This window comes from Trachymyrmex septentrionalis, unplaced genomic scaffold, assembly GCF_001594115.1.
Source record: "Trachymyrmex septentrionalis isolate Tsep2-gDNA-1 unplaced genomic scaffold, Tsep1.0 scaffold31, whole genome shotgun sequence".
Lineage (NCBI taxonomy): Eukaryota > Metazoa > Arthropoda > Insecta > Hymenoptera > Formicidae > Trachymyrmex > Trachymyrmex septentrionalis.
In genome coordinates this window covers 357,850-375,808 of record NW_017305474.1, presented here as the reverse complement: position 1 = coordinate 375,808, position 17,959 = coordinate 357,850, and the positions used below count along the sequence as shown (strand labels likewise).

Sequence of the window (17,959 nt, the reverse complement as noted above, 5' to 3'; positions counted from 1 at the left end):
TTAGGTTTGATCATCGATGCGTTCGGCGAACTTCGAGATCAGCTCGATAATGTAAAGACAAATATGGAGAGTAACTGCTTCATTTGCGGTTTAGGAAAGGAATATTTCGATGCGGTACCGCATGGGTTCGATACTCATGTGCAACAAGAGCATAATTTAGCAAATTACATGTAAATGTTTATAAATATTTTATGCTTTTAATTTTACAATGAGATATCAGAAAAAAATTGTATATTATCAATTTCTATATGATTTTAAATCACAACAGGTTCTTCCTTATGCACTTGATTAACAAACCAGACACCGAATACACTGGTCAGGAGACTTACGTGTGGAATATGTATCAACAAAGGTGTTGGGACTTCTTCCCGGTGGGCGATTGCTTCCGTAAGCAGAACGAGACGGTAGAAGAAGAGGCCAAGAAAAAATAAAATTAATCCTGATTCTAATTAAGGTGACCAATAGAAACGATCGATCTTACTTGACGAAGAGGACTCTCCTCATCGAACAGTGTCTTCGATAATTTAGCATAAATTTTTGCTCACCAAGAGTGCGTGGTTAGCACTCATTTAAAATCAAATTTCGAAAGTTCTACATCTTACCTCATAACGACAAAGAAAGGATTTTTATCTTGTAAACTTATGCCTCCGTTTTCCACTTGGTAATTTATTCCGGCTAACTAATAGACTTTCTGACGTGTGAATGTAATGCATTAATTGCGTACTGCGTGTAATGAGGATTACAGAGAAATTCGTGTCTGATACCGCATCGGGGGAATAAAATTGAACATATTTTTCCAACTTTGTAAAAAATGGCATAAACTGTATCATCAAAACCAGCAATTTCCTCTTTTAGATTATATTTCTAATATTAGATAGCAAAATCATTGACAGAAGCTCGATTTCCTTCGATTAGCGGTACGTTATTGTTAAATCGTTGGAAATGGTGGAACCGACTGCACAAATTTACATATTCATAGCGTTACAATATTGCCTTCTTTTCATACGTCGGATGATCTATACTGTATAATTTTATGCTACATCGCATAAAATACGAAAAGCGATAATAAGTTTAAGATATATAATAATAGAATAAGTAAAATTAAAGATGTTTAAAGTTTATGTAATGTGCAAATCTTTTTCTGACTTATATGAAAGCGGGAACTTTTTGGACATTATATATGACTAGGCTCACGATATATCTGAGAATGTCAATATATTGTAAATAAAATTCTACAGCAGGACTATCTGGTAATAAATAAAGACATACTTCTTTATTTCGTTATACTAGGATCTCTCTTTGACCTTATGCGCATCAGTTATTAATTTTTTTCAAATTTAATTTAAAATTTAAGTATTAGCTTTATCTTCATCTATCAGAGTAACTTCAAAATTATGTTAAAATTTACAAGTATATAAAAAACGTGTTAGAATTTACAAATTATTAATATCATTACGTTCTTATTTAATTTACTCAGATTGTTTATGTAAGGAAAACATTTTAAAAATATACCTATTTCAAATTTCGAAAATTATTAAAAAATTCTTTCTTATTTTCATTGAAATAATATCGAAAAGAGAATTTTATCAAAAAAGAATTCGTTCCTCTTAATTGGCTTTGTGAGATCGATGAAGTACTAGCGGAATTCCGCATGACGCCGTGTCGTATCGATGTCTATCCCTGCATAGTAAAATCTCGCATTTCCCGTCGCGACACGCACCCCCGGGGAAATGAGAGAGGAACAACAAGAGTAACGGTGTGTCCCTCCGCACTAACGGCGGAAGGAGGTCGCGCAAGCGCATCGGATCAGTACTCGCTCGCCGGCGAGGAGCCTTCAGCCGCCTTCAGGGTGAAAATGCACCATGGCATGGGAGGATCGGCGGGCGATCGTCACGGCGCTCAAAATTCGGCGATGCAGGCCAGGAATGGGGTCTGCGACAAAATCGAAAATTACATATCCGAGTTAGGCCGATGGTACGTGAGTAAACGTGAGGGTGGTCGCCTTAGACGCTCGCAGGAGCCTTTGCGTGTATTTTCCGCCCTGTGCCGCCCAGCAAAGTCGGTGGGGACGGGCGCAAGGGGGCGAATGACCCAGGGATAAAAGTGGCGGGTGTTTAGCTACGTTTCGTTATAGTTTTTTGCAATTGGCATAACAACAATCGTGGTGTGATCACGATGATTTAATATATTTCAGCCGAAGTTTCAAAAATTAGAGTAATAAAAATAGAACAAATCAATATACGTGATAATACAATTTCCAAAATTCGGAATGCGCTAGTGTTGGTGTATCTTTTGCATGGTTTCTGGGTGTGTGAAATTCGTAGATCTCTGTGTTGAGATCTACGAATTGTAGTGCATTTTAGTAATCTTACATATTTTTAATAATTTCAATCATTTTTGTATGATTGATATAAAAATTTGCCACTATAAAGTATTGTCTAAATTAAGTGTTTATTTTTACGCGGTATTTCTTATACCTTCTCCTGTATTGCATAGTCGCCTTGAAAGTACTATAGCGATATAGCCAATTTTGGTCTGACTAATGTCAAACGTTACTACTTAAACACCGGGACACAAATATAATATAGTTAAATTTAATATAGTTAAATTTAAGTTAAATTTCTATTTAGAGAAAATCAGTTTCTTATTTTTTATAATAGGCTCAATCGAAGTAATTGACAATGTTTAATTTTGTATGTATTAAAATTTAAAAAGATTTTATATTTAATATTATTCCACGTTCAAAGATAATTTTACTTTAAATTGATACAAGTCTAAAATATAAACATTTTATGTTATAATAATTATCAAATGTGTAAAGTATTGTGAAAAGATTAGATTATTAAAGTTTGCAAATATTAATTCGATGTCAATTTTTTTTCAGATTATGTCGTTTTAAATATTGTTTTAAGATTACTAATTACTATAAATCTAAATTATAACATTTTGTCAAGGATATAGCATAATTAATAGTGTATAACACTTTTTAATTAAACATCATAATTACCCTACTGTTAATTCAATGTACGGGATTTAATTATGACGGTAAGTATCAGAGTAATTATGATGCTTCGTGCGCGATTACGCTGATGGTTTGCACAATTTTTAACAGCTGCAAAAGATACCGTTACAAAAATCATCTAAATGAGATCCATAACATATAGACATTGATTTAAATAGAATCAAACCAGCAGAAGAAACGAAAACGTACTAGGATGAAATCGGGATTAGTGCAACATGTTAACACATAAAGAGCATTAAATTCTCTGTGCATTGAGATTTGATTGTGTTCATGTTGGAAGATATTTCTATTAAGCTAGCATGCTAACACGAGCACAATCAAGTGAGATGTACAGACAATTTAGTATTCTTTATGTATTAATTTATTGCTTTAATTTTGATTGCTCTAATTGCTTAACAACATAAATCGGTTTTATGCTAACTTTTAAAAAGTTAGAATGCTCATTAAAAATAATAACAATAATGATAACATAATTATGATTATACCATAATTTAGCATTATGTGCTTTTAATACATCCTACTAAGATATATTTAAAAATTAAATTTAACCTTAGTTTCGGTGCGCTACACTTCACGTCTGAAACAATACCAAAACATATATCATGCAACAGAAAACTATCAAATAAATACTTGATTAGTTCTAAATTATAATATAAATGTGTTTTTCTTATACATTTATTACTTTAGGTATTTTTTTTCTTGTACGATATACGTTTCGGAGTTGATTAAAATGTGAAGGGTAGTGCACCGAGATTTAAACTAAGGTATATTAAAAGCACATAGTTAGCACTAAATTATGGTGTAAACGTTTTTATTATTATTGTTAACATTTTTAATGGGCATTCTAATTTTTTTTAATTTACAAGTTAGCATAAAACCGATTTTTTTACTAAACGATTAAAAACTATAAAATTAGAGCAATAAATTAGCACGTAAAGAGCACTAAATTCTCCGTACATTGGATCTGATTCTGTTCAAATTGGCGTGCTATCTTAATAGACGTCTATGTCTATTAAGATAACATGCCAATATGAGCACAATCAAATCTCGATGTATGAAAGATTTAATGCTCTTTATGTGCTAATTCGTTGCTCTAATACTAATAAGATTTGATTGCTTTAATCATTAATCAAAAAAATGTTTTAATCTATAGTTAGAAAAATTAGCTATATAAATCTTTCAACAGAATATATATATGTAAATATATATATATATATATGTAAATATACGGAATACAAGAGATCCAGGTCGATTTCCGGTCGAGGTAATATTTTTCGCAATAAATTTATTTACAGTTCTTTAATACATTAATACATCTTTCTAATAAGATGCCAGATTTTGAGCATCAAATTATTAAATTACATATCAATTTAATTTGTGATATTACTACAGTAGTTTGATTGCGCTTATAAGTTCGAAAAATCATTTCGACGCGTAGTTCAAATAAATAATAATATATTTAGTATTAAAATTAAAATTAAAATAAGGTTCCAAAGATTAAATCAATAAAGGAATATAAAGTCAATGAGAGCCGACACAGTACCTGTGTAATCAAACATAATATATATGTCAATTATCAATTACAGACGTTTCAACCACAGTATTAGGTCATCTTCAGTGTAACAATAAATCATCGGAATCGAAATTGATGCGTTGTAAAACAATAAGACAAATGCTATCAGTGAATCGTTAGGCTGTTGTCCAAAATTAAGAACTTCATCGTCTGTTGTACTTAGCTGGATATCTAAACAAGAATTCAGTCATTTAATTAAAATCAAGTTAATGTATGAAATTTATGAAATTTTAATCGTAGTCAAAATATTAAAATAGATTGTATCAGTTGGATAAAACTTACATTGTACTCAGAATAATGATGATCCGTTATAACGATGTAATTATAAGTCTTAAGAGCGTGTGAGAGCCTATGGTCGAAACGTCTGTAATTGGTGATTGACATATATATTATTTTTGATTACATACGTACAACTGTATTGGCTCTCATTGGCTTTACATTCCTTTATTGCTATATATTTAGTATATTAATTCACATAGAAATTATTTAAAAAGCATTAAGGATCCAGCTTCGACCAGTAGGCTTCTAATTTATCGATTGTGTTCTCACATGTACAGTCTAAAATCAGATACATTCTTATTGAGAATAAATAAATTTTAAATACTAATCTTTATGGCATTAAAAAGTAATACTAATTGACATTAATTGATATAATACAAAATTATTAATACTTAAAGATATTAGGCTTTTAAAATATTAAAATCATACAAATGCAATATCATATAGTATTATAGTCATGTAGTATTAGATATATTTTAAGGTACACATTTGTACATTCTTGGAATACGTATCAATATTTATTAATGAATTATCAAATAGGGCAGTATGGAGGGCGATAATAATGGGCCAGTTCCTCTCGCTGGTGCTGTGCTTCATGACATTCATAAATCATTACATAAACACCGGTTCCTACAAGCTCTCGCTTCCAACAGGTAACTTATTCATTCGGAAAAAACTGGTTTGTGCCTTTAGCGTCGGAAGTTAAAGTGACTAAATTATAGCAATTTCAAGTTTATGAAACTTTGCGCGGCTAATTAATTATTATCGTTTTTGCGAGACAGGGCAAAATGTTCCACACTACGTGATGATGTGTTTAGTCTACACAACGTGGATGTCCTGTAGGGGTGTAGGGAATGGTCTAATTTCCGTCATACGAGCCCGAGGCTGGAGATATTTGTTGTTAGCACTGATCGACGTTGAGGCGTGCACTCTTATTACATCGTCACATCAATACACTAGCCTCGCTAGTATACAGGTATGTACATACATAAAAAACTTCAAATTTACTGTTTATTGCAAGAGCAGTACAACAATATAGATTAATAAATCTTGTTTTTGGAAAATCCCTATATTATTGAATAATTCTTACTTTCTAAAACTTTTAGAGCAAATTTTACTCTAAAGAATAAAATCTCACTTTTAAAGGCTAAAAATTGAGTCATTCTTTTTCAAGACTAGGTCAATTTTCTTTCTTTAGAGTGAGATTCCACTTCAAAGAATTTAAAGAGTGTTATACATATTTTTCGATACTTATTTTCTTCGTCAATTTTTTATGTTTATTGTACTACAATTTTTAAGCTTCATTAAATAATTCGTAAAATAATATTTGTTTCATGATTATCTCCGCTCACGTTTAAATCCAATTCAAGTGCGATTTCTGTTGATGTTGTTTAATATACGATTTCCTACTCGAGTACGCAACTTTCCTCTCGCATAGTTTGAGTTTGCATTATCTGGCATAGTAATACTCATATCAACTATGAATGGCGTACGGAGGCATTGTAATAGCCATAGGAAGAGAGAACGTTGGGTTTTCGACCCAACATTGCTCATTCCTTCGTTGCTCGAGCCATTCTTAATCAAGCGCATTGCACGCTTTATGAATTATCCATTGTTGCGTGCTTCTAACTCGCTTCTCCCTTACTATACATACAAATATGGCTAATATATAAACTTTTACTACAAAAAAAGTTTTACTACAAATATTTTAGCTTCTTGACTGCGTGGCGATACCGGTCGCGTTGGTACTTTCGTTTCTGGTATTGGGCGTCAGATATAGAATGGTGCACATCGTCGGCGTGTCCGTCTGCTTGATGGGCGTGGGATGCCTAGTTTGGGCTGGTATAGACGACAATAATGATCCCACTGCTACTGGTAATTATCGATGAATAGAATGCAAATAGGCCGATATTCATAGTTAATTCTTATATTTAAATATAAACAGTTTTTTAAATATATAAGACAGTCTTAAGACCGTCTTGAGTAATATCTTAAAATCTAACATGGTTCTGAGATTGATTTATGTTTATGACATCTTCAAACCGTCTTAAACGTAAGAATCGACTATAAATACTGACTTATAAATGCTGGGCCACAAATAGGCTATCTCGCGGTAGAAGAAAAAAATTAATGTTTAATGTTTTAACATGTTAGGGAAAAATCAACTTGTCGGCGATATGCTTTGTCTCGGCGGCGCGGTATTGTTCTCGATAACGACGGTTCTTCAGGAATTGGGCGTTAAAACGGTCGATATTATCGAATACCTCGGCATGATTGGTTTTTTCGGTACGATACTGAGCTGCATGCAAACGTAAGTAGTAAATCATAATGGATATTAAAAGTTTTCAGACGAATGCTTTGAATGAGTGACATTTTTGTATCGATCACGTCATTACAGCGCTGTACTCCAGAGGTTTCAAATAGAAGCATTTCATTGGGACAACATACCAGTAATAACGATCCTGGTTCTCTACTGCATCACACAATTCATGTTCTTCTCTTTGGTGCCAGTAATATTGTTCGAATCTGGCGCTACCGCCTTGCAACTAGCGCTGCTCACCTCAGACTCCTTCAATATATTAGCTGGAATGCTTAATCATCACTACAAGGTAGGCCATTGATTCGCACAAATGTCGTTATTTCCTTTGCGCAATCGATAGTGTTCTCATTTAAATACATTAAATATAAGGCATTATTCAATACTTCTAGAATATTTACGCTGCAGTATCTTATTTTCATCAAAGTTAGCTTATCGTATACGGAAAAAACAGTGAAATATTTTAAAATTTAGATATAGATCTGAAAATAATTTGTGATGCTAACAAAATATCAAAATAATTCTGTAAGGTACTCGAGTTGGTTACTTAATATCAAAACTTTTGCAGTATGGCTCATCGTGCTTCACCATTCTACATAATCATTTTGATGGTTCAAAACATTTATTTTCTGATCTGTATCTAGCCCTTTAGATACTTTAGTAAAATCATTCTTTCCATAAATAAAAATAATATAAATCAGTATTGAAGTCTTTCTTCGTCTTCCCCAGTTTCACGCTTTGTACTTCGTTTCGTACGCACTCACGATGACCGGCATATATATTTACGCCATAAAAAGAACACCAATGTCGTCGAACTCACGGAGACAGCACATTGAACCGCCGATTCCGGATTATAGGTAAAAATAATCCTATTGAACGTCACGCGAATCAATTCCAAAACGAATTATCGAACATGCATTAACGTAACATTATTTTACTCTCAAGACACATGTCCCACCCCGATGTTGGTGAAGTGGAGATGGCTACGAGTTCCGGAATGTCCGGCGTGAGTGGTACCCTCGATATAAGGGCATCCACTCTCGGCAGCGAGAGAGAGACGATGGATGCGACAAGCCTACCACTTAGCGTCAGTTCCGACACGGCCTTCACCTCTTTCTATGGCAGTCAAGCAAATCTAAAGGTAGCATCAAGATCGATGCCGCGTGTCTCGTCCAATTCATATTTCGATACGAGTACCGGTGTGCCCTGATATTTATCAGGAATGAACTTGACGCGAGCGCAAGGTTCGCGTGATATTCCGAGGCAGATAGAATCCACACGATTGAACATTTTCTCGAAATCTACCCATTTTCAATAATACAACTTCAACATGAGATTCGGTTTTACGCTACGTAATTCTTTAAAATTTACATAGTAGACTCATTTTATAAAAATTATAGCCCTTTTGAACAGGAATAACGTAACTGATTCATACAAAAGCAATAAAATCAAATAACAAATAAAATTAAATAATAAGTTTTAGATTATATCATTATATGTTTGATGGCAGGTGTGGTGCTTTGGATTAAAGTAACGTCTAAATGATTGTCCGCGTACACAAAAAGAAAACTTTTCGTGGTAATCTATCTGCCTGCGATAGCGAGTGATCTCTCCGCTCTTCTTTATTCTTAGAGGTGTAATCTGTGACGGTTTCAGGCTGCGAATGGGAACAGTGGTTCTGCCTGTAATTAATAAGTGGAAGGAAACGACTGCCTAGAATAGAATACCATGCAATTCATTCATTCAAAATGCGAACTTCTTGACTTCTTGAAATGGGGCCCTTAGAAAACACAAAAGGATGTTTGTATGTCGACACCATATTTACGAACGCTAGCACACAGTCTAAAGACTTCTTTTAGATATCTGTGTGAAATTATTATTACACAGTGTTAATTGTACTTAATAGAGAAACGATAACTGGACCGTCTTTCAGTTGTAATTCGATAATGTGATTAGACGTTATTTAGTAAATAAGTACAATTTATTTTTTATATTATGAATATATAATATAAAAAAAATACTATTCGTTACAATATAACTTAATTATTGTAACAATTATAATTAACTTTATAATTTTCGCGCGCATGGCAAAATAACTTTGGGTAACATAACAACTAGTTTGATAATAAAAAATAATTTTATTTACATGTATAATTATCTAATTGAACTCTTTCGATATGCATATTATACATTGACAATTAATATTTAAGATTAAAATATTTCGTAATAATCACATATTTTTGCGTGTATATTTATCTATAATCGAATTCAATTCAAAGACGGCTATAAAATTAAAATATATACCAACGTAGATATCAATATTCTTTCGAATCAAAAACATTTCTAGTATTATTTATAAAAATGTGAACTAATTCTGTAAGAACGAAACGTGCCAAATGTTAAAGTCTATAAACACTTAGATCGTAGAATTAGGAGAATGCGAATGTAAAACATATACTCGTTTTACGTACATTGTGTACTCATTTTCACTTAAATTTTTTATATTAACACGAATTACCTTCGTGGAAGTTTGTTATGACTATTACGATCGATATACTGTAGTATATACAGAGATATTTATAACGTATAAGTTACGCTGATAAAATGAGGGCTGAGCGAGGATAAAACTTTACATTCAATCTGACGAACTCGACCTAATTAATACAATAAATGTAAGTCAACTATGTAATTATGCTACGCTATTCTATTCTTCTACAATAGTACGATTTGTGGCTGCAATGAACACACATCACCAGTGCGGATAATACTTACAATAATTATAACAAAAATACTTATTTGTATTCCGCTATTGCGCGCACAATATCGAAGTATAATAACAACTAAATCTTATATTCTCGTGAATAATTCACCTCTTTTGTTGAGATAACTAATCACAATGAAATCTCACAATACATTTACAAAATGAGCAGAAAATCCAAACTTAACACAACTTTGACTTTATTGTTAAATCATACTAATTCATATTATTATACGATCAATCAATAAATTAATCTTACGTAATTAAAGTTGAAAATAGAAGACAAAGTGATAATTCAGTAAAAATTCCCTCCTCCTATCTTGAAATTTTAGTATTTGCTAAAATTGTTTTAGTTTAGATTTTAGTGTTCTTTAGATTTAAAATACATTGTTCTTTATCAATTACGGTTTCTTAATAACACAATACGGTTAGCAATAACTTGCTAACTTGAGGATTTAATTTTTCCCATTTAATGTTCCCATATTTAAAATTGTAGAAAGAGATTCTAAAAAACTCACTTGCTACTTCTTAATTGATTACAAGTTCCATTAATTTTGCTGATTTGCGAGTTTAAAGGGATCCTAAACCAACATGAATTATCGATTATTGCAGATTGCCAATTTCTCCGAATTGGCTTTATAGCTCATCAAATCCTTTTACATAATAAAGGTACGCACAAAAAAACACCGGCCGCACTAAATTTGACGAAAAAATCAGGGATAAAATTAAAAGTTCACTTTATTTCAGTTCTCACAGCTGTCATCTCAAGTTATAATTCTCTTAATATAAAAATAGGTTGTACGTACCAAATAATACCTTTTCCAAAAGCGTATGACATGCACAAATAATCCTGAGCTTGAGAAATTGTGATCATAAGTCTAACAAAAGAGATTTTTCAAAATTAAAATTATCTTTTTTTGTATAACAATTACTTTTGTCTTCTTTCATACAATAGATTCGAAAATCCTTTTCCAGGATTAAAGTATACACATTAATACGTGTACTTCAATCCTGGAAAAAGATTTTCAAATCTGTAAAAAAAGGAAAAAAGTAATTGTACAGTAATTTGTACTTAATGTAAGAACATTAAGATGTCTTATAATATATCATAAAGATAATTTACTTACAGTTAATTATAATTAGTGAAATGTTTTTAACTCTTCAGTTTAACTCACATTTTTTCTCCGATATCAGCTTCAGGTGGAATCCTGCAAAGTTACTAGGTCCGTTAAGTTAATCGGAGCTTAGTGAAAGTGGCCTTAAGAAAGTTTATATTATTGAAAACGTAAAGGTAGTTCTTAAAGCTGGTAATAAAATTTTGGGGGCAAAGCCAAGCCAACAAAAATAAATTCGTATTGGAAAAAAGAATGCAGTTACGACGAAAAACAGCGATCACAATTAAAATTACTAAATAAAATATCAATTTTAATTATTTTTTAAAAATAATTTAAAGTTTTTTAAAAGCACGAGTTTTTAATGTATTTGACTATAAACATCAGATATATTATTTAAAAAATTATAAAAATTATATTTAAAATAAGAGCAGTTTAAGGGAATTGTGAGCAAAATTTCAGTCTCTTTTATATTTTCCCTGATTTTTTCCGGTTTTTCAGATCTGTGGCAACACTGATAATACATAATAGCTGCAGTCGATTTGGACGCTCACGCGCTTTAAGCACTCGTAAATCTGTCTTTATCGTTCATTAGACGTAAAATAAGAATAGAAGTACTGAAAGCGCTGAAAGCGTCCAAATTAACCGCGGCCAATATGTGTTGGAATGCCAAATTAATTGACATTCAATATTTTTATAGGCTTCTCTGGTTACGTATTATATTCAGATTGACCATGTTATGCACTCGATATTATATAAATTGGCAGTCGATAATGTAAATTGCTACACATGCTCCAAAATTTGAATAATTTCCTAACATCTTTCAAAAATGTTCGAAAGACGTCTAAAAGGCGTCTTTTAGAAAAGTCTTAAAAACATCTAGGCCAGAATCCATAGTCCTTAGGGTAAAATCACACGGTGCTGAACAGGACTGCGGAATAGAGAATGCGTCATTGAAGCAATTAATCAGCGCTATTCTTCACTTTTCCATCACGCAAGTTTTGTGCTATGTTGACATGATGCGTCAAAGATCCAGCATGAATATAATTTAAAAACTATTAACTTTATGTTAATAATAATACGCAGATTAGGTTAGTTGGATCTTCTTCCCATAAAATGTAATTAATAAAATTAAGTTTTACTAAAAAATTAAATCAAATTTTTTCGGAGACGCTGTATTATGTAGACTGTTATATTTGTGTACGATAAAGTATTCTCGTAAAGTATGCATTTATATGTACGTATATTATTAAACTATAACTTCACATTTAATTACAATTTTCATATAGTATTTAATCAATTATTTTTAATTTACTTATTACTGTTTAATATTATTATTATTATGAATAATGTAAATATTATCTTTATATAATAAGTTCGTTAACATTATATTATTATATAAATATGATTTTTAAAAATATACTCGCTATAAACAATTTTTATGATACGACCGAATTATGTCTTTTTTTTAGAAAAATCATTCTGTAGCTTTATAAAAACTCAAATTTATAAGCGCCTTTTCAACCCACAACATGGCGGAATCATGTGACCTGGGACCCACTATGTACATACATCAAAAGTGCCGACGGTCAGTGTCTATACTGTATGCACTTATACTGTGTCTATGTGTTCTAAGGTTTAATCGCCCTAACGTGAGAAAATGTAACAATGGCGGGGTCTATAGAGATACCACTCCGCGATACAGACGAGGTGAATATGCCTTTTCTACTGATTATATTATTAATTTATGATATCTATACGTGATCCTGAGTGCAATAGAATTGGAAGACTAAAATTTTTGCAATAATCAGCGACATTCATACAGACCTAACCTCAAAATAAAGACACGCTTCTCTTGGTTGAATAAATATTATATTTCACGTGCATACATTCGGATAACAATATGTTGCTTTAACAGCTCAGCGTTAATAAATTATTCCTATTTTGTTTACTTTAAAATTTGTTTACTTTACTCTCTTATTTGTCCCGTATATGTTTGTATGTGTCGTTAAGTTTTTCTTTGTAAGGTTATAAGTCTATGATTTTATATTTAAAATACAAATTCAATTTCGTCTATTTATATTTCCAAGTGTTTTCAATTTTTTTTACCTGTGACAATGATATAAATGTGAAATCTAAGTTTAATATTCCAGCTAAAATATAATCTAATACTTGCATATCCTCTATCAGTACATTTGTACGAGTGTAAATCATAAGCCTATGACTTTCCATCTAGAATATAATCCAATATCACTTGTACATTTTTATGTACTGTTAACAATCTTTTCTGTCTGTGACAATTGTCAGTATATAACTGTATATATAGCTTTCAATTTAAAATATAATCTAATCCTACCTATGTGTTTTTAAATAATTCTTGTAGTAATTCTTTTATACATGGATAATTGTGATGTTATACAAATTATAATTTAAATATCACTTCCCTACTTATTCTCATGTTATAATCCAAATATTATTTGCTCCATGGATTTTACTCCATAGATATACTCCAATATTAGATATCATGCAGTTATATAATAATAGGTAAAATATAATATTACTCTTGTAGATCAATATAAACACTATCATATATCAGAAAATGATAGAAATATAAAATATTCGTATGTAACTTTTCTATTATTATTTCCATGTTAATATGTTATGTTTTAAATATTACTTATTTTATAGATATTTTGATATTACAATGCAATTATATGATAATATGCTAGTAAAATGTAATAATCTTCATATCAATATCAATATTAACATAAGAAAATGATAGAAGTGCACAACAATATTCATACATTCATACAACTTTCCTGTCTCTCCTTATTTCTGCAATATTTAACTTTTCTTATTAATTCTATAATATTATGATTCAAATGCTTATCTCATTTTTATATTACTTGTAATGCAATTATATGATAATAAGTAGATAACATGTCATATTAATTTCCATATATATCAATACAAACATTAAATCAGAAAATGATAGAATTACGAGATATATTCGTATGTATCTTTGCTAAGATTGTAATTGTTCTTTTTAATCTCATAGGTTATAGAACTTTATTTAGATCAGTTACCAGATGGAGATGAAGTTCTGGGGATTCTGCGACAGGAACATGCTCAACTTAATATCTGGGTCAATTTGGCCGTATGTATAGAACAGATAATTCTAATAGAAAAGGGATATATGTTAGTATCTATCTAAATTTATTTCTTATTTCAGCTTGAATATTACAAGCTACAAAAAATTGATGACTTCATTAAGATACTTGAATCTTCTCGTATTGATGCAAATATTGATTACCGTGACTATGAAAAAGATCAGATGCGGGCACTTGACATGTTGGCTGCCTATTATGTCCAGGAAGCCAACAAAGAAAAGAATAAAGATAAAAAAAGAGATCTCTTTACAAAAGCTACATTATTGTATACAACAGCTGACAAGATTATCATGTATGATCAAGTACGTATTATCATATGCGTTTGAATAATAATATCCATAATAATATCTTAATCTTTATATTCATCATTTTTTTATTGCAGAATCATTTACTCGGTCGAGCTTATTTCTGCCTGCTCGAAGGTGACAAAATGGAGCAGGCTGATGCACAGTTTAATTTTGTACTAAATCAGTCGCCAAATAACATACCTTCTCTGCTCGGTAAAGCTTGCATTGCTTTTAACAAAAAAGATTACAGAGGTGCCCTTGCATTTTATAAGAAAGCCCTTAGAACTAATCCAAACTGTCCAGCCGCTGTTAGATTGGGAATGGGGCATTGTTTCATGAAGTTGAATAATCAAGAGAAAGCGCGACTTGCATTTGAAAGAGCTTTACAGTTGGATGGACAATGCGTCGGTGCGCTAGTTGGCCTTTCGGTCTTAAAATTAAATCAGCAACAACCCGACAGCATAAGAACCGGGGTGCAAATGTTATCGAAGGCTTACACGATCGATTCGACAAATCCGATGGTGTTGAACCATTTAGCGAACCATTTCTTTTTCAAAAAAGATTACAATAAAGTTCAACATTTAGCGTTGCACGCATTTCATAACACGGAAAACGAAGCTATGCGAGCAGAAAGTTGCTATCAACTAGCCAGAGCATTTCACGTTCAAGTAAGTATAAAGCAGTAATGTTATTTATGTCAATATTGCTTTTTTTGCTAATTAAGTAAAAATATTTCAGGGTGATTACGATCAAGCGTTTCAATATTATTATCAGGCAACGCAGTTTGCTCCGCCTGTATTTGTACTGCCACATTTTGGATTAGGACAAATGTATGTTTATCGTGGTGATGCAGAAAATGTAAGAACATGCAATATATATTAAAATAATGATTTGTATTGGTGTATATAAAATAATAATTAATAATAATAATAATATTTATTCCTCTAACAAAAGGCAGCCCAATGCTTCGAGAAGGTCTTGAAAGCGCAACCAGGAAATTACGAAACAATGAAGATTCTCGGTTCGCTCTACGCTAACTCGAGTTCCCAATCGAAACGCGATATTGCAAAAAATCACTTGCGAAAAGTAACGGAACAGTTTCCTGACGATGTCGAAGCTTGGATTGAGTTAGCACAGATATTGGAGCAAAGTGATCTGAATGCAGCCTTGAATGCTTATGGAACCGCGACCAGAATTTTAAAGGAGAAAGTTCAAGCGGACATACCGCCGGAGATTTTGAACAACGTGGGAGCGTTACATTACAGGTACGTGTATATTTTTATATTGTATTTATTTTGTATATTATAGTAATTGATGGTTTACTTCTCAGACTCGGTAACTTGGAGGAAGCTAGGAAAAATCTAGAAGAATCTTTGGCGCGTTCAAAAGCAGACGCCTTACACGATTCTGTATATTACAATTCGATAGCAGTGACTACGACGTATAACTTAGCTCGGCTTAACGAAGCGTTATGTGTGTTCGACCGAGCAGAGAAACTGTACAAAGACATTTTGAAGGAACATCCGAATTATGTGGACTGTTATTTGAGACTCGGCTGCATGGCGAGAGATAAGGGACAGATATACGAAGCGTCTGATTGGTTCAAGGACGCTTTGAGAATCAATAACGAACATCCGGACGCATGGTCATTGCTGGGTAATTTGCATCTGGCCAAGATGGAATGGGGTCCTGGCCAGAAGAAATTCGAGAGAATTTTGAAAAATCCGACAACGAGCACCGATGCTTACTCTTTAATAGCGTTGGGAAATATTTGGCTGCAAACATTACATCAAAGTGGAAAAGACAAAGAAAGAGAGAAGCGACATCAAGATCGAGCATTAGCCATGTACAAGCAGGTAACTATTATCTAATTCAATATTAACTAGATTAAAATACTTCTGATTATAATTAATATAATTTGCTAGGTTCTGAGAAATGATCCGAAAAACATCTGGGCTGCGAATGGTATCGGTGCAGTACTTGCGCATAAGGGTTGTGTAAATGAAGCTAGAGATATATTTGCTCAAGTGCGCGAAGCAACGGCAGAATTCTGTGATGTTTGGTTAAATATTGCGCATATCTATGTGGAGCAGAAACAATTTGTCAGCGCTATTCAAATGGTAGATAATATATATAGTTGCTACAGAAGTAGTTAATTTCAACTTAACTAATTTAATATTTTACATTGCAGTACGAAAATTGTTTGCGGAAATTCTATAAATACCATCATGTTGAAGTTTTACAATATCTTGGACGAGCTTATTTTAAAGCTGGCAAATTAAAAGAAGCGAAACTGACGTTATTAAAAGTAATTAGCCATATATATGATTTTTTTTAGATTATTTTATTTTAATGTTTCATGTTAATTTGCCAATATATTTTTAGGCACGCCGAGTTGCTCCACAAGATACCGTCTTATTGTACAATATTGCTCTTGTACTTCAACGGTTAGCCACGCAAATTCTTAAAGACGAAAAATCAACTTTGACCACCGTATTGCAGGCAGTTCATGAATTAGGCCTCTCACACAAATATTTTCAGTATTTGTCAGCGCACGGCGACAGGATGGAACAACTGGCGGAAGCTGAAGCTAGGAGGTGTCAAGATTTATTATCACAAGCGCAGTATCATGTTGCTAGAGCTAGAAGGTTGGATGAGGAAGAGAAGATGTTAAGACGGAAGCAAGAAGAAGAAAGGTATGTCACTCCCATCGGAGATATTCTTCTTTATACGCTTATCACTAAATTATCTAAATTTATAGGCAAGCCTTCAAAATGCGTCAGACGGAAGAGCAACGCAAGCTGGAAGAGATGCGTCGCCAGAAAGAAGAGGAGATGTTGCAAAAGCGACAAGAATATGTAGAGAAAACTAAGAACGCGCTGGTATTCGGCGAAATGCCGTCAGAGAAATCCAGTAAAAAGGGCAAGAGACTCCGAACTGATCAATATGTTAGTGATAGCGGAGGCTCTGATAGAGATGAAGGCAGAGAAGAAATACCGAAAGAAAGAAAGCGTAAAAGGAAACCTAGCAGTGAAACTAAAGATAGGAAGAGCAAAGGTAAAGGCAGACGCAGGAAGGATGGAAGTGGCAATAGTGGTAAAACAATTAAATTTTATTTTATTTTTCCATAGCACTATAAAATTATTCATTTTGATTATGAAGTTTAATACTTTTATAAAATTAAAGAAACCGTTTCGAAAATATGTATTTTGCAGGATCTGATAGTGATCAGCCGAAACAGAAACGTGGCAAGAAGAACGCGAGGACTAAGAAAGAGAAAACTCGTAAGGGCGTGGTTGAAACCCTTAAGGGTAAACTGGTTAAATCGAAAGAAACTATTTCGACGAGCGAGTCAGACAGCGATACGGGTGGCCTTAAAATCGCTAGTGGGTAAGTACGATATGTTATCTTAATATTATATATATATATATATATATATAT

The 17,959-nt window shown here is 32.4% G+C and overlaps 3 protein-coding genes across 6 annotated transcripts in view; all 3 read left to right on the top strand.

Moving 5' to 3' along the window:
- LOC108749644 (ryanodine receptor) overlaps positions 1-1,273 on the top strand; it is a 43,302-nt gene extending 42,029 nt beyond the window's left edge. Inside the window, exons 56-57 of the mRNA XM_018488462.1 lie at positions 5-170; positions 269-1,273. Of these exons, the coding sequence (XP_018343964.1) occupies positions 5-170; positions 269-431 (329 nt within the window). The 3' untranslated portion in view covers positions 432-1,273. The remainder of the gene's footprint in view (positions 1-4; positions 171-268) is intronic.
- Positions 1,274-1,843: 570 nt separating this feature from the next.
- On the top strand, positions 1,844-9,108 carry LOC108749654 (solute carrier family 35 member F2-like). 3 transcript variants are annotated; one of them, XM_018488476.1, is made up of 9 exons: positions 1,844-1,974; positions 5,415-5,527; positions 5,657-5,850; positions 6,587-6,749; positions 7,029-7,185; positions 7,273-7,483; positions 7,921-8,048; positions 8,137-8,332; positions 8,848-9,108. In XM_018488476.1, the coding sequence occupies exons 1-9, from the start codon at positions 1,856-1,858 to the stop codon at positions 8,881-8,883; spliced, it is 1,317 nt and encodes a 438-aa protein (XP_018343978.1). In that variant the 5' UTR covers positions 1,844-1,855; the 3' UTR covers positions 8,884-9,108. The 3 variants fall into 3 exon arrangements, with proteins under 3 accessions (XP_018343978.1, XP_018343977.1, XP_018343979.1); XM_018488475.1 differs by lacking the exon at positions 8,848-9,108 and having other exon boundaries at positions 8,137-8,626; XM_018488477.1 differs by lacking the exon at positions 8,848-9,108 and having other exon boundaries at positions 1,919-1,978; positions 5,420-5,527; positions 8,137-8,626.
- Positions 9,109-12,705: 3,597 nt separating this feature from the next.
- LOC108749731 (RNA polymerase-associated protein CTR9 homolog) overlaps positions 12,706-17,959 on the top strand; it is a 6,326-nt gene continuing 1,072 nt past the window's right edge. The window contains exons 1-12 of one of the 2 annotated variants that reach the window (XM_018488659.1): positions 12,706-12,771; positions 14,120-14,218; positions 14,294-14,533; positions 14,614-15,186; positions 15,257-15,376; positions 15,473-15,783; positions 15,849-16,374; positions 16,444-16,638; positions 16,710-16,826; positions 16,904-17,214; positions 17,280-17,575; positions 17,734-17,908. In XM_018488659.1, coding sequence (XP_018344161.1) covers positions 12,730-12,771; positions 14,120-14,218; positions 14,294-14,533; positions 14,614-15,186; positions 15,257-15,376; positions 15,473-15,783; positions 15,849-16,374; positions 16,444-16,638; positions 16,710-16,826; positions 16,904-17,214; positions 17,280-17,575; positions 17,734-17,908 — 3,005 coding nt within the window. In that variant the 5' untranslated portion in view covers positions 12,706-12,729. Of the gene's footprint in view, positions 12,772-14,119; positions 14,219-14,293; positions 14,534-14,613; positions 15,187-15,256; positions 15,377-15,472; positions 15,784-15,848; positions 16,375-16,443; positions 16,639-16,709; positions 16,827-16,903; positions 17,215-17,279; positions 17,615-17,733; positions 17,909-17,959 lie in introns of both variants that reach the window. The other variant, XM_018488658.1, reaches the window with a different exon arrangement.

What these genes read in the sequence shown, in the direction of transcription:
- LOC108749654 (XM_018488475.1), top strand. Translation starts at nt 1,856, where the DNA reads ATGCACCATGGCATGGGAGGATCGGCGGGCGATCGTCACGGCGCTCAA. An exon ending in TGCTTAATCATCACTACAAG is followed by an intron (nt 7,484 to 7,920) that starts GTAGGCCATTGA and finishes CGTCTTCCCCAG; the next exon opens with TTTCACGCTTTGTACTTCGT. An exon ending in CCGCCGATTCCGGATTATAG is followed by an intron (nt 8,049 to 8,136) that starts GTAAAAATAATC and finishes TTTACTCTCAAG; the next exon opens with ACACATGTCCCACCCCGATG.